This window comes from Maylandia zebra, linkage group LG18 (genome assembly GCF_041146795.1).
Source record: "Maylandia zebra isolate NMK-2024a linkage group LG18, Mzebra_GT3a, whole genome shotgun sequence".
Taxonomy (NCBI): domain Eukaryota; kingdom Metazoa; phylum Chordata; class Actinopteri; order Cichliformes; family Cichlidae; genus Maylandia; species Maylandia zebra.
Genome location: NC_135184.1, coordinates 21,792,300 through 21,819,475, shown reverse-complemented (window position 1 = coordinate 21,819,475; position 27,176 = coordinate 21,792,300). Strand labels below are relative to the sequence as shown.

The following is a 27,176-nucleotide window of genomic DNA, read 5'->3' as shown; positions in this document are numbered from 1 at the left end:
TGAGCTTTCGTATTTCCCTGGTGTAAAGAAGTGCCTGTGTATCAATTTTCCATAAGCCAATTTCTGTTATCAAACGACACAATTTCCTTTGTCATTTTGATGTTTGAATCCACACACCAGCAAAGGAGGAGTTGTGAACAGGGAGCTGAGGCTTCAAAAAGTCAATGAAGTGAGAAGAGGCATGCAACATCAGCACAGCAGACGGGTTGGTTTTTTTATTTTTGTTGTTGTTGTTTTTAGCAGAGTCTCAAAGCAAGTTTTCATTTTTATGTGATTTTCACTGGACTCTGCAAAACTTGTGCCAGTAATGTCCTTTGTGGGTACAAAACAACGCTAAATCATCATCAGCCCTCCACCACCATGCCTGACAGTTGTCAGGATATGGAAATATTTGAAATATTTTATTTTTAATTAAATAATAAATTACTTTAGTAATGTTTAAACAAATAAAATAATTAAAAATAAATTTGTAAATAAATTTACAAATGCATAATTATCACACAACTCATTATTTAGGCACAGAATTCTTTATTTTTGATGCGCGTGACTGTTCTTGTCCTTCACAGTCAGAGGTCTGCATGAATTTATTCTTTAGTAAGAGACCACAGAGGCCACGCCTGAAAGAATGAAATCTAAAACTGTCCTTCAAGCATTACTATATTGAAATACTCATTCATAATTATAATCCTGATTGTACCATCCCTTAAATGGTGATATTGATTAGTCTGTCAACTTACACAGTCGGGATTATTAGACAGTCAAGAACTGCCAGAAAGTGATTTCTGATGTTTCTGTGTTTTGTTGTGTGTGTGTGTGTGTGTGTGTGTGTGTGTGTGTGTGTGTGTGTGTGTGTGTGTGTGTGTGTGTGTGTGTGTGTAATGGTTTATACTTGTAAACAGACAGTAGTCAACAGCATTTATGAAAGAGTTATGAATAAAAAAAGAGAATATGGTTTTTGCTGGTATCTTTATGACTGCATTATACATTGTAATTAATGCAGTCCTTTTTCAACCACTGAAAATATTTTTATACAACTGTGTTATATTTGTTTTAATTTCTGCTGCCCTCTTGGCCAGATCTCTCTTACAAAAAAGTATATTTTTAATGCCAATGGGACGTTTTATCTGGATAGATAAAGGTTATATAAGCTTCACTTTGCCAGTCTAAACTTTACAAATATATCATCTCTTTTGTTGTTAAGGCGAGTAAAAACCAGACAATGGAAAGATACTGGCTTTGTAGTACAGGCCTCTGGAAACACACACATTATATAAATAATTATTTATTGAGTATATTGAATTAAACCTTTTTGTTCACTAAATGGTGTTTGATGTTTTGTCATATTGTTTTTTTTTAACTATCGTGCAAATACATCACCGTTGAAAGTGGAAATAAAATAAATTTTAGTATCAACGCTGATGCTCAAACATGAATCCACAATGTAAGAAAGTAAAATGTATGTTTTTTAATCGCATTTTTGTTGCATTTGAGATTCTGTTCTCTGTGGCATGACCTGAACTGCTATTCATTTTGAAACCTGTGCTAAATCTTTGACTATAAACTGGTGAGACTATAATCTTGTTTAGCCTCGGTTGCCGGTTAAACCCAGAGGTCAGGTTTTACCGACAGCGTTCAGTCGAGTCGGACACGTTTCCTTAACAACGGAAAATGTGTGTTTCAAAAACAGCGACGTCACGCACTTCCCGTGATGCTTAGCGAGCCTAAATTGAATGCTCGGCAAAAGAAAACATTTGTATTCTGTGTGTGTCGATTTTACGGGTAAAAAGCACAAAACAACACATTTGAACTGAGTTAGAAAACACTACGAGAACCAAATTAACAGTGCATACGGGGGGAAGCGTTTACTGGGGGAAAGGTAGGTGCTAATACGATAAATTGTCTTACACAGCTGAGCTAGCGTTAGCATTAGCCTAGCTTTCTGTGCTGGGTCGTTGGATTATTTAGATTGTCTTTATTCGTATTTCAGCGATAATCACCAGAGATAGCAGTATTTCGCTTTGTGGGATATGCAAGTAAATGACTGCTGTTGGGTTGCGTTTCAAAGTTACAAGACTAAGGTTTTCATAAAGATAATTTAAGTGCTGTTAGCATGTCAGAGTCCACAGTCGCAGCTGATCATAGGTACTGGTATGTCATTTAATTACACGTCGGTCGGTGGGTGGGTGGTTGGTTAGTTAGTTGGAGATGGAATGAAACCAAAAAACTCTACATTTTAACTATTGATTGGTTTATCTTTGTAATTCTTCCGGAGGGTTTTAATGTAGCTTTATTGCCTCATTGATCAATACAAAGCAGTTCCTCTGGGGATTACTGCTCCATGTCGATGACTCTTAGCATTGTCGTTTGATAAACGGTAAGTTCAAAGCGTTTTAAATCAGTTGAATAACGGGTTTATTTATCTAACAACAAATACACCGTGTATGCCGATGTTTGACAGGTAGCTTATACACGGTGCCATTTCCTATATAGAATAAACACATCGTCAATGAACTTTATTGTGGTCTTGTCCTGTTCTCAGGATCATGGATCAGGACTATGAGTGCAGGCTCCTCAGACAGATCAATATCCAAAATGAGAATGCAAGTCCCATTGTAAGTAAAAACAAGTTTTTTTTGTCTATTCTGTCTGATTCCTTGTATGTAAAGTAATGTTCATCCTCTGAACAAAAGCTAATTCTGCTGTCTAATTAAGACTAGTCAAATCTGCAAGTAATCTTGAATAAGGTCATTGTCTTAATTTTTAAATGATGATATCCCCTCCCAGGAGGGACGTGAGGGCAGTGCTTTCCATGTATTATAAGGGAAAAATGGTTTCACATGGCAGTCTATTGACACTGTCACCACTGTTGAGTAAAAACAAGACCTTACTGGCCAAAAGACTGGCTTTTGTGAATGTTGCCTCCTGTTGTTATCACCTCAAAAAAACACACCATCTGCCATCTAAATTATGTTCCTGTTCCGTTATTGAGTTTTCAAATCCACTCCGAGGCCTGTTTGTTTGCCGTAGAGTTAAAAAAAAAAAAAAACCCCACAATGCTGTCTTCTCTTTTCCCTTGTGCAGAAAGCTCTAGGAGCAGTGCGATCTCTGACACCCACCAGCTCCCCCCTGTCCTCTCCTAGCAAGCATGGTGATCGCTTCATTCCCTCCCGGGCTGGAGCCAACTGGAGTGTCAACTTCCATCGCATTAATGTGAGTCTGCCACAACAGCAAATACACCAAGCACTCTTCTGCCTGTCCTACCAAAAGAACAATGCTCTCAAGATTAAAGTGTTTGCTTTGTTTTTTCTAATACTTAAGTTTACAGAATTGGTTGAGAGTGATCATTTATTGATTATGATTATTTTAACACAGGAAATTGAAAAGTCGCACAATCAAAATAGGAAAACCAAAGATGGCACCACTGACAGCAACAAAGGTAATCCATTGCTTTTCTCTTGAATGATGACAAACTGTGTTTCCACCTGCACCTCTCTTGTCACAAGCATTTAAATTGTGAATGAGACAAAATCTGTTTTTGCATTTTCTTTGTGTTCAGTTTTCTTTACTTTAGCTTCTGTCTGAATGTTTGTGTAGTTGGAATTTAGTTTCACCCCTGTGTTTGTTCATTCAGACTTTAGTATTAGAGTGAAAGCTCTTAATGGTGCTGTAAATTTGCTCAAAATAAGGTTGGTTATATGTCACACTTAGGTGTGTGTTTTTGTTTTTTGTTTTTCAAGGCTATCGTAATGGATAAAAGATGATGAAAAAAAACTTTAGCCTATATTTTATCATGATATTTAGTTACTGAATAATTATCATGATAGTCATGTATTATGAGTTACTCGCTTTCCCATCCCCAAGTGAAATATGTTTTTCTGTGTTGTAGATGTGCTTTAGGTGTGAGTTTTATCCATTTTCAGTTCATTTCCACAGGTATCTCTTTCTGCTCCAGTCAAACTTGATAATTTGACCTTCTCTTGTTTACTAAGCCTGGGCAGGCGTATGGAGACTGCAGATAAGGGCTAAACAAAGCTTAGTGGAAAATTCTCCCTGATCTTCAGAGATGTGAGCGAGAGCTGAGAAACTGCAAAGGGAGCACAGGGTTTGAAGTTAATCATTTCGACAGCCTGGTTTGATTTCCCCTCTGTCTGTTCCTTTGTCTTCAGCGGACGGTCTGGCTTACTCAGCTCTGCTGAAAAATGAGCTACTAGGAGCAGGCATTGAGAAAGTCCAGGACCCCCAGTCAGAAGATCGTCGCTTGCAGCCATCTACGCCTGCCAAGAGGAGCCTTTTTAGTGTAAAAAAAAATAATAATAATGTTTTTGTAACTGGCTAAGTGTTTTTTGTTTTACGGTGGGTTTTGTCTGCGTTAGAAATAATCTGTTTGATTGTTGTAGTATTCTGTAAGTACCAAGAGAGCTCTTCCCGACGAGGATGGAAACACAGTCTCTCCCTATTCACTATCACCCGTCAGTAGTAACAGGTAATTAAATTTTCCAGCTAAACGTGAAAGTGCCATTTCTTAATATGGGGAGAAAAATTGACTGTGTTGCTTACATGTTATTGGGCTTTACAGTCAGAAACTTCTTCGATCGCCACGAAAACCAACACGCAAGATTTCTAAAATACCTTTCAAAGTTCTGGACGCTCCAGAGCTTCAAGATGATTTCTACCTTAACCTAGTGGACTGGTCCTCTCTGAATGTGCTCAGTGTGGGACTGGGTACCTGTGTCTACTTGTGGAGTGCCTGTACCAGCCAGGTGTGTGTGACATGTTAGCTGAGAAAACCTGTGATAGTGTGTCATACTTAATGAAAAAGACATAATTGAACTACCTCCTGGTACATTCGTATTAATCTGTCTCCTTTGTCTGGCACTTTTCGAAACTTTAGGTGACTCGTCTTTGTGACCTTTCTGTAGAAGGAGACTCTGTGACGTCAGTGGGCTGGTCAGAGAGGGTGTGTTTTTCTTTCATTGATTCTTGTCTTTGCAAGCTCTCGTCCAGGACTTTAAACAATGCTGTAATAAAGCCTGCACAGCTGGCCTTTTTTTACAGTTTCTGAAAGCAGAAAAACTGCCAGAAACTGAGTGTTCAGAGCACTCTACAGCCTGAGGTTTGGGCTCATAGTTATTGTTTTTTAAAAATATGACTTTAATTATCGATTCTTTGGATATGTTTATTCAAGGTTGAGAATTCACCATCACAACGGTATATATGAAATATATGACAGAAAGTAAGGAAAAGCATAATTGGTTCACTTTGAAGGTCTGCCATGAAACAAGAGTATGTCTGGATATTTCAAAGAAATTCAAGCTTATTTATGATTTCAGGCTTTTAACCTGTGCTGTAACTAAGAAAAGGCTTGAGGGTATTTGCACTTGCTCCTGTTTTTGTGCCATTGTAAGATTAGACTCCTACTTGCCAGTGTCATCTTCAAAGTGTGCTGTCTGTTTTTAGGGTAACCTGGTAGCTGTAGGCACCCACAAAGGCTATGTACAAATCTGGGATGCAGCAGCAGGGAAGAAGCTCTCTGTGCTAGAAGGACACACAGCCAGAGTGGGTAAGTTGAAAGTCTATGGAAATGAAGGCAGAGACAGTCATTCAAGCTTCACTTATTTTCAAACAGTTGTTTAGCAACATCTCTCATTCATGATTGGTGAATCATCTCCCCTGGTCGTCATTCCCTGCTTCTAGGTGCTCTAGCATGGAATGCCGACCAGCTGTCGTCTGGGAGTCGTGATCGGGTGATCCTGCAGCGGGACATCAGGGCACCGCCTCTCCAGTCAGAACGTCGGCTCCAAGGACACAGACAGGAAGTCTGCGGGCTCAAGTGGAGCACAGACCACCAGCTTCTAGCCTCGGGTGGAAATGATAACAAGGTATGCAGAGAATCTCGCCCAATGCCTTTGTCTGTGCCACATTTTTATTGGGGTCCCTTTTTTATAAAAAACGCCAAAAATTTTCTGTCCTCTTGTTATTGCAACCTGCTGTCTGCAGTTACTCGTGTGGAACCACTCAAGTGTCCTCCCAGTGCAGCAGTACACGGAGCACTTAGCTGCAGTGAAGGCCATCGCCTGGTCTCCTCACCAACACGGCCTGTTGGCCTCTGGAGGAGGCACAGCCGATCGCTGCATCCGCTTTTGGAACACTCTGACTGGCCAGCCTCTGCAGTGCACAGACACCGGCTCTCAGGTCTGCAACCTGGCCTGGTCCAAGCACACTAATGAACTGGTGAGACACCCCATGTCTTTGACTGCACTCTGCTCCTGTGAAATAGAATACATGCATCTGCTCTTAAATACGGACATACACCAAGGTTAATTTTAGGGCTGTTGGTGAGGAGTTTTTTTGCTATTCAGTAGCATTCAACTCAGTTTTTATTTATTTTTCTCTTTTGTGCGTGTGTTTTTGGCTGGAAAATACGATGGAAGCAGTGATGTGGAATTGTTGATTTTTATCCGATGGTAGACAAACCTGCCAGCTAAATAAGTGGAAAAAACTGTTCCTCCTCTGCAGGTCAGCACGCACGGTTATTCCCAGAACCAGATCCTCGTGTGGAAGTATCCGTCTCTAACTCAAGTGGCCAAGCTTACGGGGCATTCCTATAGAGTACTTTACCTGGTCAGTATATTTTTTTTCCTTTATAACTAAATTAAAGATAATCTTAACTTAAAATAAAACTGTAAAGCAGAAATAAATAGTCACAGAAAAAAAAGTGTAAGGAAATGATCCTATAAAACTAGACTCACTGACTGACCCTTTAAGAAGTGTCGCTGTTAGATATCCCAGGGTAAAAGGGTGACACTGACACAGAGCTTCTCAAAAATAAAAAAATGAGTCAAACTGACATTTTCTACCTCTTTCTGATGTTTTGTGTAAGTGCTGTTGTGAGTGATTTCTGTGCATCACTTTGGCTTTACACCAACAATTAATACATAGGAATGCACATGTAAACTTAAGAAGGATGTTAATTAATATTTTATGTGCTGAAAGCAAATATAGTGAACTTTAGATAGGAGTATAAAAATTATATTTTAATAAATAATTACACTTAAAGCAAACTAAAATGATAAAATCCTTCCTGTGCCCACTTCAGATTCCTGTAATTACATCAGAATCAGAATACTTTATTAATCCCAGAGCAAATGATGTAGCTGTTATAGTGGTGCATATTCAGTGTTTAATAATAACTTGCATGCAGGCTATGTCACCTGATGGGGAGGCCATCGTGACGGGGGCTGGAGATGAAACTCTGAGGTTCTGGAACGTCTTTAGCAAGATGAGATCCACCAAGGCATGTTTTCTTCCCATTTCTCACTTTCTCTGTGTTGGGCTTCCTTGAATGCAGTTTTCATCACCTGCGTGTTATTTTTGTAGTGGTCTCTGTCTAACGTCCACCTTCCTTCTTTCAGGAATCAGTCTCTGTGTTAAACCTCTTCACCAGGATCCGGTAGTCTGCACTGTACGGGGAATAAAAACAGGAAGGGAATTTGTCTTTGCATGTCTCCTGGTGTAAATGGGGCCTCTTTGAACACTCTCCTCAGTACTCTGCAGAGGTCCTCCTCGACTGGCCTTAGTTAAGTTGTAGCAGAAGATGAGATGAGAGGAGACACATAGACCGAGTATCGAGGGTAGAAGAGATGCACACAGTATTCCACTTCCTCCTGAATGATGGAGCCACTGCCGCCTCCAGTTTCGGGGCCTTTATCTCCCCGTGTCTGCAAACAGACGTTGTGCATACCTGCCAAATATTGAGTTTATCCTTGTGATCGTTTATTTATTTTCTGTTTTTGTTTAGTTTCTTTGTTGTTTGTATGTTTTTTTGCTCCTCCTCCTTTTTTTTTTTTTTTACATTTTTAACATATGTTATCGATGTATTTGCTGCAAAGGCTGGTTGACTTAATTTCATGTGCATAACTGCAGTTTTTTGGTCTGATCTGTGGAGCAAGTTTGATTTTGTTCAGGTTTGCAGAAAAAAATTCCAAGCTTGCGTTACCTTTTCCTGAGGGGCAATAATGTTTCGTGTACACTGATGAAAAGATTCATAATCTTGTGCCATTTTGCTAATAGTTAACAAGGATTCAGTGAAAGAGCCTGATCTCTCTTGTTTTTGTTTTTTAAGAAAAATGACATTTTTATTTTAGTTATTGAAAATAATAATCAAACATGGCAAGCATTACTTCATTATCTCCCCAAAACAATTTGTTTTTGGGAGATTATCTTTTCCTAATTGAAAAGCAAGCCAAGGAAAATTAAAAGGAAATAGCTTTGGCTTATCATTGTAGTTTACAGCAACCGCTAGCGCACAGTAAAAACATTTGTGATTAAACCAGATGGTGAAATGCTGCTGTGTAAAGAACTTCTGCTTTGTGCTATGTCTGTAACATATTCAAGCTCGGGGCGCTCATTTTTTTGCTACTTCAAACTTCTTCTGTGTCAGGCAGTCATGCTGTTGAACTTTGTTTTTTAATCTGGAGAAATATTTCATATCCTCTGCCACGTTTTCTTTGAATGTTTCAGTCACCTACCTTTGAACAAGCGCTATTTATTTGTCTTGTGAAAGTTTAGAGTACAGAGTGAAAAGGTTTGCTTAGCGAGGTTGTCTGAAGGGAGCTGACGGTCAACTCTAAATTTTAATGTCACTTAAAGACAACGCTGGCAACTTCAGTTATTGAAAGAATGTTTAAAAAAGAAAAAAATATTTCTGTACTGGAACATGAACAACAATTAAATTGCCATATCTTGTAACCTAGTGCTGTTTTATTGGACTGTAACTACTCCTCAAGTTGTTAGTAATACTTTACGTTCCTGCTTTGTGCTCCAACCAAACATTCATCTGTTTAAACTAAAGGGTGTCTTTAGTTTGCAGGTATTCTCAGTTATTACACGTTTGGTTACATTTGGAGAAGAATCCTTTATATGAATTTATTTATCATATAATTTTTAGAGAACAAAATATTTTGATTCTGGTTTCTAAACTGAGATGTGAACATTTTCAAACCGTTTTACAGTTAAAACAGATAAATTAAACCTTTTTAGTCCCACATGTGGGAAATTTTTTGGTCATGGCACAAAGTACAAGAGCAGTAAAAATAGAATAAAATACTTTCTTATATTGGGAAGATTGCACTTGGTACTATTGCACATCGGAGAGACGGAGTGAAATTTAAAATTGTGTATGGGATGTGTGTGTGTGTGGGGTCATCTGCAAAGACCATGTTGTAGAGTTCGACAGTAGCAGCAAGGAAATGCCTGCGAAATCTTTCCGTCCCACGTCGTGGGTGCCGCAGTCTGCCACTGAAGGAGCTTCTCAGTGCTATCAGAGTCTCCTGCATGGGGTGGGAGATGTTGTCCAACAGGGATGACCGCTTAGCCACCATTCTCCTGTTACTCACCACCTCCACTGGGTCCAGAGGGCATCCTAGAACAGAGTTGGCCCGTTGCTACTCCAGCAGACCACACCGTAAAAGATGGCTGAGGCCACCACAGAGTCATAGAAGGTCTGGGCCTTCACTCCAAAAGACCTCTGCAGCAGGTACAGCCTGCTCTGCCCTTTTCTGTAGAGAGCATCTGAATTGTGAGTCCAGTCCAGTTTATTGTTCAGATGAACACCAAGGTACCTGTAGCTGTCCACAGCCTCAATGTCCATACCTTGGATGTTTAGTGGTTGCAGTGGAGGATGTTTGTGCCTGTGGAAGTCTACCACCAGCTCCTTGGTTTTACTAGTGTTGATCTGGAGGTAGTTCTGCTGGCACCAGTCCACAAAGCCTTGGGCCAGCACTCTGTATTCCTTGTCGACCCCATCAGTGATGAGGCCAACTATTGCAGAGTCATCAGGGAACTTCTGCAGGAAGCACTGAGTGGAGTTGTGAGAGGAGTCTGCAGTGTAGATGGTGAAGAGGAATGGAGCCAGAACTGTTCCCTGTGGGGCCCCATACTGCAGACAACCCTGTCAGACCCCGAGTTGTCACATACTGTGGTCGATTGGTGAGGTATTCCAGTATCCATGTTTTGAGGTGATGGTCCACTCCTGTGTTCTCCAGCTTGTCCTTCAGAACTGAGGGAAGAATGGTCTTAAACGCACTGGAGAAATCAAAAAACATAATCCTCACAGTGCTTCCAGTGGTCTCCAGGTGAGAGATTAAATGATGTAGGAGGTGAATGACAGCATCATCCACTCCAGTGCCAGGCTGGTAGGCAAACTGAATTCGGTCCAGTGATGAGCTCATCAGGGGGCGAAGCTGAGCTAGGACCAGCCGCTCCAGGTTCTTCATCAGGTGGGATGTCAGAGCCTGTAGCTGTTGAGGTCCTCGGGACAGTTAAAACTTTAATAGAGCTATAGCAATATAATCTCAGTTTCCTGTTCTTAGATGAGAAGAGTGCCACCACTGTGGTCTTCTCCTGCTGACCAGAAATCCCAGCAGATTAGCAGTTTCTGAAATGCTCACATTAACCTGTCTGGCACCAACAACCACGCCACAGTCACTTAAATCACCTGAAATGTTGTACCTAACAAAGTGTCTGTGGATTTTGTGTTTTGATTCAGTGTTTTTCTCTCTTATTTTGGGTTTTCACTTATTTTGTCACTTATCCAAACACCTCCCAACATATTTGTCTTGTAGTTATGTCAGAACTAAAAGTGAACACCAGAGGGAGCCATCCTATGAGCTGGTCCAAACTGAGTGATTCAGTGACGCTACCATACAGCAGAATCTACCTGAACAAAGCTACCTCAAAGGTAAGGATCAGATCTTACATTCAAAAGAGGAATAATTTGATATTAACAGCATTGGTTGTTTTTATAACAAGCTTCTGGAAAGGGTAAAAATCTGACCAGACAAACCCCACGGGGCATGTGGTTTCATTTTACCCTCAGTTTAAAACCATATTTGTTCAAACGGGAGCTTTTAACAGCCAGAAAACATCCCGCGGCCTCACCTGGTTTCCAGGAAGTGTGCAAATTTTCATCATATTACCAGCCCAGCCCACACAAGCATAGTTTTGACCCAGAGCATGAAAAATAATGAATGTTCACTGCCTCCCAAAGCTCCCACACCTCTGCTTGTGCCCTGCTGCTTATCCAAACTCCCTCTTACACATTCAAACAGCAAATGGATTTTATCAGTGTAAACAACAGCTGAAGGGTCCAAATGCATGAATAATGATGGCTGATGTTGAATAATTATGTTGCTCTGGTTTTATTTTAATTTGAAAAAACTGAAATGATCCACAGCTTTGTTGGAATTTGACTATTAATAAGTAGGGCTTAACAAACAAAGATAAAAAAAAAAAAAAAAAGAAAGAAAGAAAAATATCACTGCTAATTGAGTGGCTTCAAAAATTAAAGGTCTTTTTCGTGAAGTGGTTGCTTTTTTTCTGTGATGAAAATCAAGTAGTGTAGGCCTAAGTGACTCAGCTCTATCAACACCAAAGAGCCCAAGCCTCTCTCCCTTTCAGACTCCATTATAATGTCATCGAAATAACATGCATAGTTCATTATATCATCTGAATGGAAGACTTTCAGCACAGTCTTCCAGCTCATCTGTGGCTCTCGCTCACTGTGCAGATGTTAACATTAAGCCCTGAAAGCAGAGGGGAGAACAGAGGGAGATCGCTAATATGCATAATCCTACCTCCTGATGTTTCTATCAAGAGGCACCGAGCGCGTGGTTCGTTATACAACCAAAGCCTCACAAGACAGCGAACATGATATTCCCCTAGGTTCCTCCCTAAGCCTGACTCTTGAGTTTCATTGATAAGCAGTCTTTACAGGGATATCAAAGGAACAAAGCTCGTGTGATAGCTGCAGCCACCCAGGTTTCTTCTTTGGTCATTTTGTTAGAAGGAAAAGAGCACAGAGAGTCACTCATGTCCCACTGACACTCGTCAGTCACCCCAGCAGAACTTTGGTATCCATAAAATGATGGTGGATGGGTAAGGATGGTTTTCTTCAGCCTGTAAAGTGTGACCAGCTGTCAGATGGTGAGCGTCAGATAAAATGCTATTATTTCAGTATCTCACTGGGGGGGGGAGAGCTTAATCGAGCAACCTAAAAACTTTGATGAAATGTTTTTCAGGGGACTCAGGAAACATCCTCGGACTGGCGTTCGAGATTTCTTTAATGGAAAATATTAATCAAATAATGAATGAGTGAAATTGTTTAAAATAAGCAAGTGCCAGTTTTAAACATCTTTATTTCTTAACAGTTTAAATTAGGACAATAACAGCAAGAAAGTCCTGGATTTGAAACCTTTCTGTGTGGAGTTTACATGCTCCCCCACGTGTCTGTGATGGTTCTCTCTCCGTCCTCCCACAGTCCATAGACACGCGTGGCGTTACCATAACTGGTGATTCAAAAGTGACCATGGGTGAGACGGTGAGCATGAATGTGTTTGTCCTGCAATAGACCTTATGCTATGACAGCTGGGATAGGCTTCTGCTCTGCATCAGACTGGTGACCAGCGGAGGGAGTATGACAGCTGACAGTTGGGATAGGCTCTCGCCTCATGTGGTCTTAACTTGGATAAAGGAAGTAAAAGAAAAGATGGATTGATGATAAACTGCTCCTCAGTAAGTAAAGTTTCTTCCTTTTCCCTGCATGTCACTGTAAATATCACATTTTAGGCGGGGGTTTTGGCAAAACACTGACAAGATAATTTCCAGACATCACTGTGCTTTGGGAACCTGAAATGAGAATTTGTGCTCATTTTTGGTATTTTATAGTTCATGTGAAAGTAGAGCGAGAAACTTAACTTGTCAACGTGATTTGATAACATGCAAACTTATGAGCAGGGCTCAAGATTTTTTGCAGTTTTTAAATCATTCTGGTTGCACGATAATAGTTCTCCTTTTTCTCATAAAAAGGTAATAGTGTCTAATTACAGTCAAAGCTTCTTAATAGCCTACGCTGAGGTTTACTAACAGTTATTAATTATCAAATATAATTCACAGTGGGTATAATGGAATCTTTTACGCAGATCAAAATTATGGATGCTCCAATGTATTTATTTAATAGCTTCAGTGAGGAGCGTTGCAGTTTTTCTCTGGTCCAGATAAGGTGCGCGAGGAGGCATGAAGACAAACGGGACCATTGCTGCTTGATGCTGACTCGGAGAGCTGCTCAATTTTGGAATCATTACAGCGGCAAAACCAAACAATATTACATCAAAACTTAAAAAAAGATTGCAAACTGAAATCACGTTCGACCCCTACAAGCCTATTCACTGACACTGAACTATTAAGTAGGTCAAAAACTGTGAGTAATTGGATAATTTGACTCTTATGCCATTTGCATTTACTGTTGCTCTAATGCAGAAATGACTGTCAAGCATTCTGCTGTGTCTCTAAGATGATAAACATGTTATGTTTAGGTGGGTTGGGTGTGTTTTACAGTATGGACTATGAGAGGTCTTCTGGGAACCTGTGTTTGATTTGGTTGTCCTCAAAGACGGATACAAGACTCCTTTTTTGTTTCATCCTGCTAACCTTGACATCTTCTTTTCTTTTAAGAAACTATTAAGATGCAAAGGTTGAAAAGAGCATTTCCCATAGACTACATCTTTTATTAAAAGTGTAGCTCAGGAGGTTAGCGCAGGTGATTGTAAGGTTGGTGGTTCGATCACTGGATTGTCTAGTCTGCATGCCAAATATCCTTCGGCAAGATACTAACCCCACGTTGCTCTGTGATGCATCGATTGGAGTGTGAATGTTTGTGAATGTAAGATAGAAAACAAAGTGAAACGTGCCTGTGTGAATGGGTAACTGAGGCAAGTTGCATGAAGCGCTTTGAGTGTTCAGGTAGAGTAGAAAAGCACTGTATACGAACCTGTTCATTTACCATCTACATCACCAATTCTGTAATCTTAAAACTTTTATGCATATTGTTCTCTGCGGGCATTTCTCGTTTTTGCTAATTGTTTCACATCACAGGGTTTACTTACTTTATGTTTATTAATACATACCATATGCAAAATCCCATCAGCTATTGTATGAGAATTTCAGCATTACAGAAAAACAGAGTACATTGTGGCAACACCGTTATTTTACAGTATGCCTACCATAAAGCACAACAGCACTAAAACATGCCATGGGACTGTAGCTTAATCCTAATGTTTAGTTGTTATTATACTCCTTTACTTAGTGTTTCTATTCAAATCACAACTAGCAGCTCATTACTGTAAAATCTAACTGCATGTCCTCAAACATGTACCCCGATTCCAGTTTTGTTTCTTTCTTGAACTATGACAAGATTTCAGCTTTGTTATAATTCCCCATACTCCTCACAGCACATAATTACAGGAACTGTATCAACATTTTAACAACTAGCCTGAAGGTGAACGCTGCTCATGCCCCACTGCAAGCTGAACCTTAACACCGTTGTCAGCCACACAAACACTGGAAACAACATCACACATCCACAACAATCAAAACCGAAACACCAGTGAGTTAAAACTGCCTAACGATCACAACACTCACACATTAAGATTTGAACATTTTCATTTCCATCAGTCTTTAAGCTTGTCAACAAAAGAAAAACACTATTATACAATGAAAAACATTAGCATTTGTACAGTTGTTGAAAAAGAAAATTGCACCTAATCCAGTTTCTTTATTAAAATTAAAAAAACAAAAAACAAATCTGGTCCTTAGCAGGTCTTAAAATTAAGTAAATGCAGGACATATTGTTTCTAATATGTTTCTAAGTTTCTAATTGGCAGTATAATTAGAAAAGGACATACAAAGTATGATTTGTTTGGATGGGTTGCCAGGAGAAAGCCTTTCCTCTCTCTAAAATGAACCTGGCAGCAGACTTAGGTTTGCAAAGTTGTATCCGAACAAAGTCTATTGGACAGATAATACAAAAATGGAAGTATGTGGTCATAATGGACCACGTTTGGAGAAAACTAAACACAGCACAAACATCTCATGCCAAGTGCCAAGCACAGTGGTGGATTGCTGGTGATTCGGGTTTGTTTTATAGCCACAGGACCTCTGCACCTTACAGTCACTGAATTGAGCATAAACCCTTCCGCATACCAAAGTATTCTAGAGTCAAATCAAGGAATAGAGGTGCTGCAATGGACTGAAATGTGCACAAACTTTGATTAACTGAAGCAACATTGTATTAAAAAAAAGGTCCAATATGTCATACATAGCTGTTCATTTGAAGTTGTATTAAAAAAATGTTAGAACCTCATGAGGGCTACATTTTTTTCATCATACCCCAAAATGTAAAACTTTAGAATTGAAAGCTGTATTTTCTTTATTATATTCATAAAAAATGCCACTTAATTGGTCACAGTTTTCTGTATTTTCACATAAATTTCTCAAAATTTAAACCGGATTGAGCTTTGTTCCCCTAAGCACACCACTTGAGCTTCGAGGCATGTAATCTCCACAGCCCTCCCCACGACCACTAACTCACCTTTCCAAATTAAGTAAATGTTAATCTCGAGCTCACCGTTCAGATTTAATTTCATTACATCTGTGCTCTCCACCAAAGCCCGGCTCAGGTGAAGTTTATTGCACCGTTTGGGTTTTTAGAATTACGCGCTGACATCAGGCCACAAAATTGCACCGACTCACAGCAAATCAAGCAAAAGCGTTCCCTTAAATAAAAATAGTAGCAGCAATAATACTATTTTCCACCGACATACATCTCCACCCGCCATATGTTTTATTCATATGGTTCTCTAACCTTCACATAATGTAATTTGGCTGCTGGTTTAAGCCGCACCCTTAACAAGGTCTGAAAAAACAGAAAAGAAAAAAAAATCACGTCAATTGGTCTCCACTCGCAGTCGTCACTCGTGATCGTCCCACCTCCCCCTTGTCTTCTCCAGGCAGCAGACGTATATAAACACACTGATCCATCTTCCTCGAGCTTACCCAGTAACATCACGATAACCATTACGTGGCGCTCAGATGGGAGGGCGCACAGGCTCCGATTGTGGCCGATTTCAATAGAAAAGCCAACAGTGAAAGAGGTGCAGCCTCGGCTACTCATCCAGAACACGCTGCACGAATGTTATGTCGGCATCACCTGTTGTTCCCGTCGATGAACGGTGAGTGGATTTCTTAAACCAATGCTTATTAGCTGGGTATTAATTAATGTGCTGTTTGCTATCGTTTATTTAAGCTGCCTGTCTTTTTTTTTTCTCTCTCTCCACCTTCAGTTGGAAGGATTGAAAAGCAAATGAGATGATGTGAAATCCTATAAGTCGTAGCTTACAAGGGAAACAAACAAAAGACAAAAAGAAAAAGAAAAAATAGCGACTGCGTTTAAGGGAAATTAAATGACAACCCCTTCCTCCTCTTTCTGCCTCGCCTTAGGGAAAATGTTTATCATGCCGTCATGTTGCCGTGATTTGAGAGGTGGGGGGAAGACAAGTGACCTTACTACACTTCAAAACTGGGATCGCTGGCGATTATATGAGTCAGATATCAGAGGTCTTTTGGCTTTATAACCTCCAGAGAGAAAACTTCGGTGCAGCAACAGGTGGCATGTTTTTCCCGGGCCGGAATCGAGGCGAGATGCTGAGGAAGAGATGGACGTGGGAAAAAAAGAAGAAGAAAAAAAAGTAGGGCGTCATTCAGCACCGAGACACTGGACAGCTCCCACGTCGAGGGCTAATCGTTTCCATTTAGCTGCGATCTGGAAGGAAGAGCAGGTTTATTTGTGGCTTTTAGAGCTAATTTTAAACCGTGTCGGCACATTCGCTGAATATTAACGCAACCTGACGGCGTGCATTCAATTAAGTCGCTGTTTAGAAACTAAATACATGATTATTTTTTTTTAATGGTTTGAACGCCAGGGCAACAAAGAGCAACAGCAAATGAAGTGATTTAGTGCCATGAACATTATTGACAATCTCTTCCAGGGTCTCCTCTGGGTATAAATGGAGGGCTGTCTCCGCTCAGCACTCCTCTTTTCTCTAGTTTGCACTTAAGGAGCCCCCTTTCTCTCCTCCCGTGCTTCCTTCCTCTCACTAACTGTCCCCATCTTCCCATCCCCCTCCTCCACTGACTCCCAGTCTTGTTGCATAGCTACCAGCTCAAAAACATACTGGGGATGCAGGACAATCTGTATGTCTCTCTCTCTCTCGCTCCTATTCTTCCACCCCAAATATGACCTATTAGAAAGGGGGAAAACACGCACACATACACACAAATCACTGAGTTGATGCCCTGCGTTCACATTTCCATTGAACAGCGTTTATTCTAAGTGCTGTGCTCTTCTCCTCCCTCTCTCTCTGTGCCCCCCACCCACCCTTCTCCTGTCTCCCTCTTTTGAGAGGAGCTGAAAGGTTGGCATTACAACAACAAAGGAAGGATGGAATGTCAACAGGCTTCAGAGAGAAATGGGTTGGGGGGGAAACACAGAGATGGGAAATGCATGTTGTGTTTCTATCTCCGACATCTAAAGTTCGCAACCTACCAGCACGCCACTCGCCGGTGTCCTGCAACACCTGTGACACATGCATGTCCTGAAACCTTCTTCAGCTCTGAAGCCCGTGTCACTAATGGTGCCAAATCAATACCTCATGTTCAATAATTGTAGAGTGAAGGGGAAGTTTTTTAAGCATCTAAAGGCCCCCTCTGTTTCTTTTTCTTCTTTTACAGGCGGAAGCAGGGGATGTGGATGTGACCAAAAAAAAAAAAAGAGTCGAAGGTGCTGGTGGTGCTGAGTGGAAGACTAGTGATTTTGTTGTGACGCTGATCAAAGAACAACAAGTCCCAGTCTGCCTCTCAGCACAAGCAGTGAACTTCAGTTTCACGTCAATGTGAACCTGCTCTTCAGCTCAGGAGCCGTTCACGTTTCATTGTTGGCACTGTTGATGAAATTTCCTGTTTATTCAGCAGTGCCAACAATATGAAGCCTGCCCTTTAAACATCACGTAAAATGTTCTGATTCACGCTCCGTGTGAAGGAGTTTCGCTGCACAGTAATGTTAATTACCAGCAGAATTGCAATCAAAAGCATCATTTAAGCGAGTGAATCACACACTATAAAAGCCACGTAGGGAAATGCTGTAATAACAATGCTATAAAGCCCTTTGTACAAGAAACAAAATAAAAATTAAAAAAAATTGCCCAGTATTATTTTTCTACGTCTATTTTCGGGCTTGCTCATTCTCGTTGTGCTTTGTTCAAACTGTTTATTGATCATTAATCTGTACACATGGGAATAAATGGCACTTCTTTTATTTACACCGCAAAATAAAACCTGTTTTTTAAAAAAAGATCCTTGTATTTCTGTATTTTGTCACATCAGCACCACTGAACAGGTTGGCTCTCACTCTTTCTCTCACACACACTAAGATCAGAGGAGATCCCTGAGGAATCACTGTGTCCAATTAACTACAGTGTCTTCAGCTGAGACAGAGGAATGAATATAAGCCAATCAATCAACAAGGAGGCTCTAAATCCTTCTGTGAACAGGCTGTTACTTCCTGTAGTTTTTTTTAGTATGTATCAAAGTTGTGAGTGACCCACTGAATAAAATACGAGCTCCTACTTAGTGACCAGACAGTGAATCCACCAGAAGAGGTCGTTACAGTCGTGTAGCCTTGTGTGTGCTTTCTAATGCACTCCAGAGGGTAAAAGCGCCACAAAACCAATTCTAATAGTTATCACACATCAAATATTATAACAAGTGTCGGTAGGCTGACTTGTGAACGTACTCGCAGTTCTTTGGGCCCAGTAGGTCCAAAATAATTATAGAATAAGATTTTTCTTTTCTTTTTTTTGTCTGCCAGTATTGGGTCTGTATATGAGGTGGACTCTGATCCTTTTCTGAGCTTGGATTAATATCAGCAAACAGACCTGAGCAAATGTAAGATATCTACAGTCACTAAGAAAACTGAGAGGCGTGTTCACACAGCACGGAAGACACCAGACCTGCTCTGTGCTCCACTGCACTTTGGTCTTTTTGTCATATTCAGACACATGGGAGAATTGAACTAATGCAGAGGGGAGAAAATAAGAGACAGAGACATAATCAAGTCACACTAATCACAATAACCAGCACACATTATGTAAAATTCTAACACGAGAAGCTGCATACAGTTGCTGAATAAAAGCAGAGAGGGGCAAGAGCAGACAAATCTATACTAAATAAATTGTAAAAACAATTAAGACAAGACAGACATGAAAACGTAGAGACAGACTTATCTTTTTTTGTTGTTGTTGTTCTCTTTACCTGCACGGTTGACCTGAATAATCCCCATCTTTGCCATTCGTTGCTAACAAAGTGCTTATGACAGAAAGGTCAAGCCCACCTAAAATGAATTAAAACTCACTTTATTTGAATCAGATCAGTACAAAGTAAGGACTGCTTAAAATCCAAAGCTGACATGTAACCGTCATGCAGATTACATTCATCTTTGTCTCTGAAACTGAAATTAGTCACCATGTCACCATGCTTTGATAATCTTGACCACAGACAATGCCTTCCACCCTTTTCACTCATAAATGCTTGCAATGGTTTAATTAAAAATGCACCATGGCTGGTCTCCATCACTCTGCACCCTGTAGTCTCCAGATTGGCTGAATCCTGCTTTTTCATATATAAAATCAGGGTCTGGCTTGTGTTGCTAAGCAACACAAAAGAGTCAAGTGCATTTGTTTATTGGCCAATAAGAATGCAGACAAAGTTTCAAGGTTTTTGAGGAAGGTACTGCAATAATGATAAAAGGAAGAAAAAAATAGATCGGAGGATTCTCTCACAACAGCCTTTCATATAATTCACTGAGTGTATGGATAGTGCTATGCAACCTCATGTAGCTCATTTCAGCCTCTTAATTTTAGGCCCATGATGAAAAAGAAAAATATTTATTAATCTAATGGAAGAGGCAGCTTTCAGCAGCAACTGTGGCTATTTTAAATGCTTTTTAGCTGTATTTCTGGTGTGATCGCTATTGTAGGTTACATGAGACAGAGAAATAAAAAAGTCTGATTCCTACTGATTAAAAAATAACAACAACATTTAAAGGTCTTTCTCGTTGATTGAGCCCATGAACCCCTCAAAAACATCTCACACCTACAGCACAGACAGAAACTGGCACAGCAGCGATACCACGACACTTCATGCTTTCTCATTCTCCTGAGTTAAGACTGAAAGCACTTAGTGCACACTGTAGCAGAGAAAAGTCAGAGTCACGATCTAAGATACTTGAGAGTAATCATTATGTCTAAACAGTAAAAACTGTTGCCAACAACTAAGGCAGATGGTTTCACGAGGAAAGAAAATGGTCAAAAATAGTGATGGATGTGTAAAAGGAAGTGCACAACAGGTGACAAATTGCATTAGACACATTCTCAAGAGCACAGACCTTGCGCAATGCATGTACTCCCTCCTCGTTGTTATTACTATCTGGGCACCAAGCCTGGCGTGATGGTATGCCAACTGTTCCCCGATGTCTGTGCTGGCACCCATCACCACAGAACTGGCACCTCGGAGAGACTCCGGGGGAGGAAGAGTGAGCTACATGTGTGGTCAAGAAGATCAGGGCCCGACGACTGATCAGCAGACACAGAACAATTGTGTCTGGCAATTAAATAAGTGCAAATATTTGTGCAGGGTCTTCTCTAATGCTCTTGTTGTTGGTTGTGATGAAAAATTTACAAGCATGATATACATTTAAGTAACGAAACACAAGCAGCAAAAGATGATTAACTGATAAGTTGTAAGTAATCTTCTAGTCATGTAGTCTTAACAATGTTTGCATTTAAAACATGCAGAAGGGACTGTGTGTGAATGTCTGCTGACAGTTATTCCCAGTATATTCACAGAAAATCAGAGGAAGCTTTAAAAGTCCAATTTATGGGGAAAAAACTAACATTTTTAAGATAAACACTAGGGATTATAATAACATTTAGCTGTAAGATAAATGAATATTTACATTCTATTCATCCTAAATGATCAGCTGTGTAGGTCAATAACTGTTCCCTGATTTCCTGACCTTTAAATAGAAGCTAATTAGGAATTTGGCTCAGGAGAACTAAACTTTATCCACAGATATTTGTTATTTCAGCCATGGTAACCACGTGACTCAATGGATAAAGTACAGCTGATTCACCAGTGTGTAGTAGCGACTGAGTCTGTTTTTCCAATAAACAGGATGAGAGTGAACTGTGGGTTAAAGAGAGGCTTCTCCTTATGAATAAAGCTAAAATCTGGCTACCTGCAAAGTCAACCGCTCCATCTATAAGCTCTGGTGTCTCGGGTTATTTAACCAGAGTTTTCATCTCTAAAATCTCAAGTCTGACTTGTTTTATGAGTGAGTAGTGAGTGTTTTCTGTTTGGCTAAACTCATGCATCATGCTCCCTGGACATAAATATTAACAGCGCTCAAGATGAACGTGTTAATAGGAAACATCTGGAAAAGAAAATACAACCAGCTTTGTTGTACGTTCATAAAAATGTCTTTTTTATTTACAGAACAAAACATATTTAGGGTCACAATGAACAGTATTTCATTCATTTTTGGCAACTAATGAAGACTTTCAGTCCAAAATACTAAACATTGTTGGTCGCCAATTTGAACTACATAAATAGTGCGTAGCACAAACACCGTCTCAAACAACTTGACATCAACATCAGTGTTTCTGATATATTTTAATGTAGAAAAACTGACAGTTTGAATGATCAAACGGAACAGAAATATCATACATGGATTTTTCACTTATTCTGTTTTTATATTCACGTGAGACACCAGTCTCATTAATGCTTATACAAGTCAACAGAAATCTGAGTTCACTGCGATGGGAAATCAGCACACATGGTTTTCTATATTCAACAAACTGAGGCCTACCAAGTGACACACATGAAACACAGCAGACACAGTTTTCTTTGTTGTTTTTTGTTTCCTTACCAGCAGCAGAGCCAGATATTCCAGATTCAAATAAATAACACAAGCAGAAAGAGAAAAGAAAAACATTAGTTTGATGTGTTGTATGAACTTTTGTTGAGTTTGGGAGTCGCACCATACAGCAACGCCTACGATTTCACCTGCTGGGCTACACAGCTGATCTCAGATCTGCTTTATTTACACGGAAGAGGACTTTAAGTGCCATATTTTAAGTTCAACTTAAAATTCAGAATCAAAACAAAGATGTGTTGTTATCATAGAATGACGCAGGCCCATATGGGACAAGATGAGAAAAAAAATGGCCTTTTCGGCATGTTGCCTCCCACTGGAGGAAAGCTGAAACCTTTAACACTTTAACAGGTAACGACTTGTTGGGGTAAAACTTGAGCCAACAGCTGAAGATGAAACCAGACAGTCAGTACTAGGTGGTCTTCACCAGGTCGTAGACGTGGATGTGAACATCGTCGTCATACTTTATGTAGTAGACGGTGGGCTTCGCCGGGACCTGGTAGATGACTAAACCCGTCCTCTTCAGACCGTTATCTGTGACGTACTCTACCTGCTTCCCGACGAGGCTCTCTGGCTCCTCACCTGGCTTCCTGTCCGCTGGCAGCAGGTGTTTGTTCTCTGGATGGCAAACAGAAAAACCACATGATGCCGTGCTGGACAGCATTTACTCAGCCACATACGTTTATTTGCAACAGGCTTCCAAGCCTGTTACCTGTCGTTTGAACATGACCTTTAACCCACCACCTGTGCTTGCCACAGTTCATTCATGAATAAATTCCTCTAAAGCAGCAGATCATACTCTCCTAACTAAGCAGAAATTCTGAACAAAATGTTCAGGAGGAGAAGAACGAGCCAGAGATGCTGGAGTGTTTTGCAATGCAGACTATGTAAATTTGTCCTGTTCTCTTCCTCCCACTTTTCCAGGAGGATCGGAAATATAAAACACTGACAGTTTTATGCACACTGACAGCGAAGCTCACATTACCATACCTGACTCCGGCAGGACGTGCAGGTCCCCGTCCTTATAGTCGTCCCACAGCTGGTACATGTAGAGCACCGGGTCCTTCTCGTAGGTGATGTAATACCAGTGGGTCATGATTGGGGCCCGGGACAACACCATGCCTCGCCACTCATTTTTCTCCCCGTCCTCCTTCTCGAACAGATGCTCCACTGCTCGACCCACCAGCTCCTCCGCCCCAGGAGGCACCTTGATCTTATTGTTCACTGTGGAAATGAGAAGACACTTCAATGAGTCCATCAATCCAAAACATTTACAGACCCAAGACGACAGGATAAATGAAAACACTAAAATCTATTTTATATGACATTATAATTCCCCCAATGCTTTATTCTGATGCTGCCAGCTTTACATTTTCAATTAGATAATAAAAGACTATTTCTTAGTAAAGGACGACAAAGATTGTCATCATGTTCAGCCGGGGTGTCAAAAATAAGGCCCCGGGTGCCCAAGATGCCAATCTGGTTCACTGGACGTATTTTTATACGTTTTACAGGTTTTCTTGCAGATAAAGACTCCCCGGTGGGCATTCATAATACACCAAAGTAATTTATTAATGGATAAACAATGAAAAGACAGAAAAAAATGTTCACACTAACAATTGGTGAAATTTCTGTTTTCTCTATGGTCAGATTTCTGTGAATTAACAGAAAGTTTCTGTTTTATATTTATAGGACAGTCTGGGTAATGAGCAACCAGAACTTTTACACAATTATTTCTTACAATTTAAGCCCAGAGTCATGCTCGCAGACTTCTTTCAGCAGCATTTCTTATTTCATGTATAAAAACTGAGATGTACTGCAGAAATTTTACTGTTTTTTTTCTTGTGTTAAAATATCTCAGGGGTTAAATGTGCAGTTATAACATATTAACATCTCACCATGTAAAATAAGGTATCCTGATATAAACCAATAAGCCACTGAAATTTAAATCATTTTATATGCTGGTAAATTATTATGCTGTTTAATACGGTCCTCAAGTAAAAAGAGAGAGGTGTATTTTGTGTAACCAGCAGTAGTTATGTTGCTATTAAATACACAAAGTTCGTCACCACACCTGAGGGTGTGCTATGAATAGAGATTAGCGAGTCATGTAGAGCCTAAAGCCAGAGTTTTCAACATTACAAAGGTGGCTCTTTTTTTTCTTTTTTACCTGACTAGATCACCAGGGTAAATAACGGCTCCTATGCAGAGCCTATGCACAGCTTTACAGACGGTCATCTGCATGCTGTGGCTATGTAATGTCACCAGAGGGCAGTGCCACTAAAACCCACGAGTGGGCTACTCTTGCTCGTGTTCAGGCAGCAAAGAAAAGCACTAAATTATAACACACACACACGGAGCCAGCCGAGTGTTTTTTTTTCAACCAATAAGCCTTCTACAGCTTCATAGCTATGCCCTGCTGGTTTTTTGGAAGGCTGCACACAAACAAGCCTGCATTTAGCAAGGCAAATATCGGTGCAAACAGACAAAAACGTGGCACCATAAAATGTTGAAAGCATACTCTTGGCAGGAGTGGATCATGTAGCTTTCTCCTGTCATAGCAGCACATGTTCTCAGCAACCTGTTACGTTAGAGGTGCACTGAATGATGTATCGTGTTTAAATTAATCAAGTTTAATGGCTCAAATGTGCATCCGCCACATCAGAAACAAAGAGCCTCAGTAAGTGTACGACTGGCAAAATAAATACATGGATTTTAACCATTAAAGGTTTTCTTCCAGTATTCCTCTCTACTCTTTCTTGCTATTTATTTTTAAGCATTCGATGATGCCTATTTCTCTGACTGAAGCAGAAGTGGAGTCAAATGATGCGTCAATCCACACCCTTAGTGAGAATGTGCAATAAACCTCAGAGGGGAAACAATGTTCGTGTCTACCAGCGTGATGCGCATTATCCTCGACTGGGATTTTAGGTTTAATCGAGGCGGCTAATGCACAGCTATGGCAAATTTGCTTCACAGCGTATCCCCTCAGACCTAAATGAGATAAACACCAACACGAGATTCAACAGGGAATCATACAAAAACGTGACATGCAGCGTGATGCACTGCAGACATGACAAAGTTCATTTAAATTTCAATAATTGACTATAAAACATTTAAATTCAAGCAAAGTATCAGTGATTAGAGCTTCATCATGACACTCACCAACTTTCTCTGCCAGGACCTGCAGGTTGGATACCCGGCTGTCTTTGAAGAGCTCGATTCCGTAGACGCAATCAAAGCCGTCATATTTGACCATGTAGAGGGAGGTGTTCACAGACAGGCGCTCCAAAACTGTGCCCTTCCATTTGGTTACGTTGCCCTTCTCCCTCCAGGTGTGCTGAATCCTGCGGCCCAGTAGGTTGTCAGGGTCCGGACTCAGGGTCGACGCCGAGCTCTCACTCAGCTCTCCACTGCTGCGCTTCCTGTAAACAGGAATGGAGCAAGCGCCACGTTAGCATTCATACGTTAGTGCGGGTATGATGAACTTAAGCTGTTCCACATCAGTATATTGTTTGCGTTACCTCTAATGACAGAGAGTTCAGTCAACCCAAACAATGAGAACTATCAAAATGTTACATAAACAAATGAGTGTGAAACTATTTTAAATTTAATATTCAAAGCCATCACTTCAAAGTCGAGCTTCAAAGTAAAATCTGCCATGGGCTGTCGTCTTTTACACTACTGAATCTTTAAAGCCTTTAACTTCACAGATATTGTGTGAAAATAATGTAGAGGGTTGGCTGTTGTATCTATACCATAAACAGACAGCAAAAACATTTAAAAAAAAATTAAGTGGCCCATATGCTTTCTTATCAAGATTACAATATGCCAGGTTAATAATTAAAAGCTCCTGCTATGCTGATAAACAAGCTCAAATAACAATATTTATAATTAGCATCTAAGCACTCTGGATGGACTGGTTACAGACAACTGGTCACCACTGGCCATCTTTTCCAGGTCAGTAAACGTTTAAGCTTATATTTAAGTGCTGACTGATGATCTGACCATATGTTACTACAGTGTCATTCAAAGGGAAGTATAAAGTGAAATCTGTGTGTGTGTGTGTGTGTGTGTGTGTGTGTGTGTGTGTGTGTGTGTGTGTGTGTGTGTGTACTGTGTCACATTGTAACAGCAGGGTCAAAGGTGTTAAATCTGACTTGCTTAATGAGCCTACCTGCCCCGTTTCTTTGACATGTTTCCATAAATTCACACAACCCTGTGAGAAACAAGACAAGTCATTTGATGAGTGTAACAGGACCTGATGAAATGTGATCATATAATCAGGCAAAGAGGAGCAAACTCAAGTTCCCCGGTAGGTTTACAGCCCTCACCTCAATCAACCACATCCATGCGAACAAGCATTACCGGATGTAAACAACATTACTGCGACAAGCCCGCTACTAACGCTAAGAATGCTAACACGACTACGGGTTACATATTTACAAAGCTAAGTTTTTATGGCTAATAAATGTGTAACTTCGCCGAGGCTAGCTGAATAAACGCCGCCGTTCGGAGTGCCGTCGGAAATGCCAAGCAACAGTGTGTCTAAAATTGGACCACGTAGGTGGTTAACGCCAGGAAATCCCCTCAGTCACCTTTCATTTTTTTAAACGAGAAACATTTGTAAGATTTTGGCTTCTGTATTTCTGCACGTAAGCTAGCTGAACAAAAGGAAATACATCGCCATGTAAGCGCTGATTTCGCACCCTGTCTGCAGCTTCTGGATTACCGGAAAAAATAAGGGCTGAACATGAAAAAATAGCTTATATTACATCTGTGGTCGACTAGTTCACTAGGCGAGAGCCAGCAAAATAAGCTGTTTGCCCTACCTGATCAATAATTTCACGTGTTTGTCTTTGCAGAGCAGATTCCTCCACCTAAAGCAAGACACACGGAAACGAGACGGATTTGCTGACTACAACTACCAAGAGGAACGCATAGCGCGCAAAGGACTATGGGTTTCGTAGTAAACTGTAAATTTTTCCTTTTGATTTTATCCAACTTTACAAACATGCAAGGTTTCCATATTTTTTATGGAAGCCCCTTTCCGCCACTAAAAAAGTATCCATAACTCGAAATTTCGAGTCATATTTGTGGAAATTTTAACTTATTAACTCGAATTTTTTTTTTTAAGTAGCTCAAAATTTTGACGTTTTAAAGAAAAGAAACTCGAAATTTCGAGTTAGCACTTTTTTTTCTCAAACTTTATTAAAATTACAAAGTGAACAGCCAGTCATTCCAGTTCAGCCTGAACAGTAGACATACAAGGCAAATAAAAGTACAATATACAGTA

At 40.3% G+C, this 27,176-nt stretch overlaps 2 protein-coding genes across 5 annotated transcripts; one reads left to right on the top strand and one right to left on the bottom strand.

The window, feature by feature from the left end:
- The first annotated feature begins 1,690 nt into the window (after positions 1-1,690).
- Positions 1,691-8,748, top strand: LOC101486463 (fizzy-related protein homolog). 3 transcript variants are annotated; one of them, XM_004542508.3, is made up of 14 exons: positions 1,691-1,876; positions 2,540-2,612; positions 3,082-3,210; positions 3,373-3,436; positions 4,167-4,297; positions 4,398-4,483; positions 4,577-4,760; positions 4,892-4,957; positions 5,458-5,560; positions 5,695-5,879; positions 5,998-6,231; positions 6,517-6,621; positions 7,202-7,294; positions 7,413-8,748. In XM_004542508.3, the coding sequence occupies exons 2-14, from the start codon at positions 2,544-2,546 to the stop codon at positions 7,452-7,454; spliced, it is 1,491 nt and encodes a 496-aa protein (XP_004542565.1). In that variant the 5' UTR covers positions 1,691-1,876; positions 2,540-2,543; the 3' UTR covers positions 7,455-8,748. The 3 variants fall into 3 exon arrangements, with proteins under 3 accessions (XP_004542565.1, XP_004542567.2, XP_004542566.1); XM_004542510.3 differs by having other exon boundaries at positions 1,694-1,779; XM_004542509.5 differs by lacking the exon at positions 1,691-1,876 and adding an exon at positions 1,954-2,374.
- A 12,654-nt stretch (positions 8,749-21,402) lies between these two features.
- LOC101487126 (spindlin-Z) lies at positions 21,403-26,828 on the bottom strand. 2 transcript variants are annotated; one of them, XM_004542511.4, is made up of 5 exons: positions 26,713-26,828; positions 26,058-26,099; positions 25,046-25,305; positions 22,871-23,104; positions 21,403-22,498 (listed from the first exon to the last, which is right to left on the bottom strand). In XM_004542511.4, exons 2-5 carry the CDS (start codon positions 26,075-26,077, stop codon positions 22,293-22,295), a joined length of 720 nt encoding a protein of 239 aa, XP_004542568.1. In that variant the 5' UTR covers positions 26,078-26,099; positions 26,713-26,828; the 3' UTR covers positions 21,403-22,292. The 2 variants fall into 2 exon arrangements, with proteins under 2 accessions (XP_004542568.1, XP_004542569.1); XM_004542512.5 differs by lacking the exon at positions 26,713-26,828 and adding an exon at positions 26,215-26,644.
- Positions 26,829-27,176: the final 348 nt, after the last annotated feature.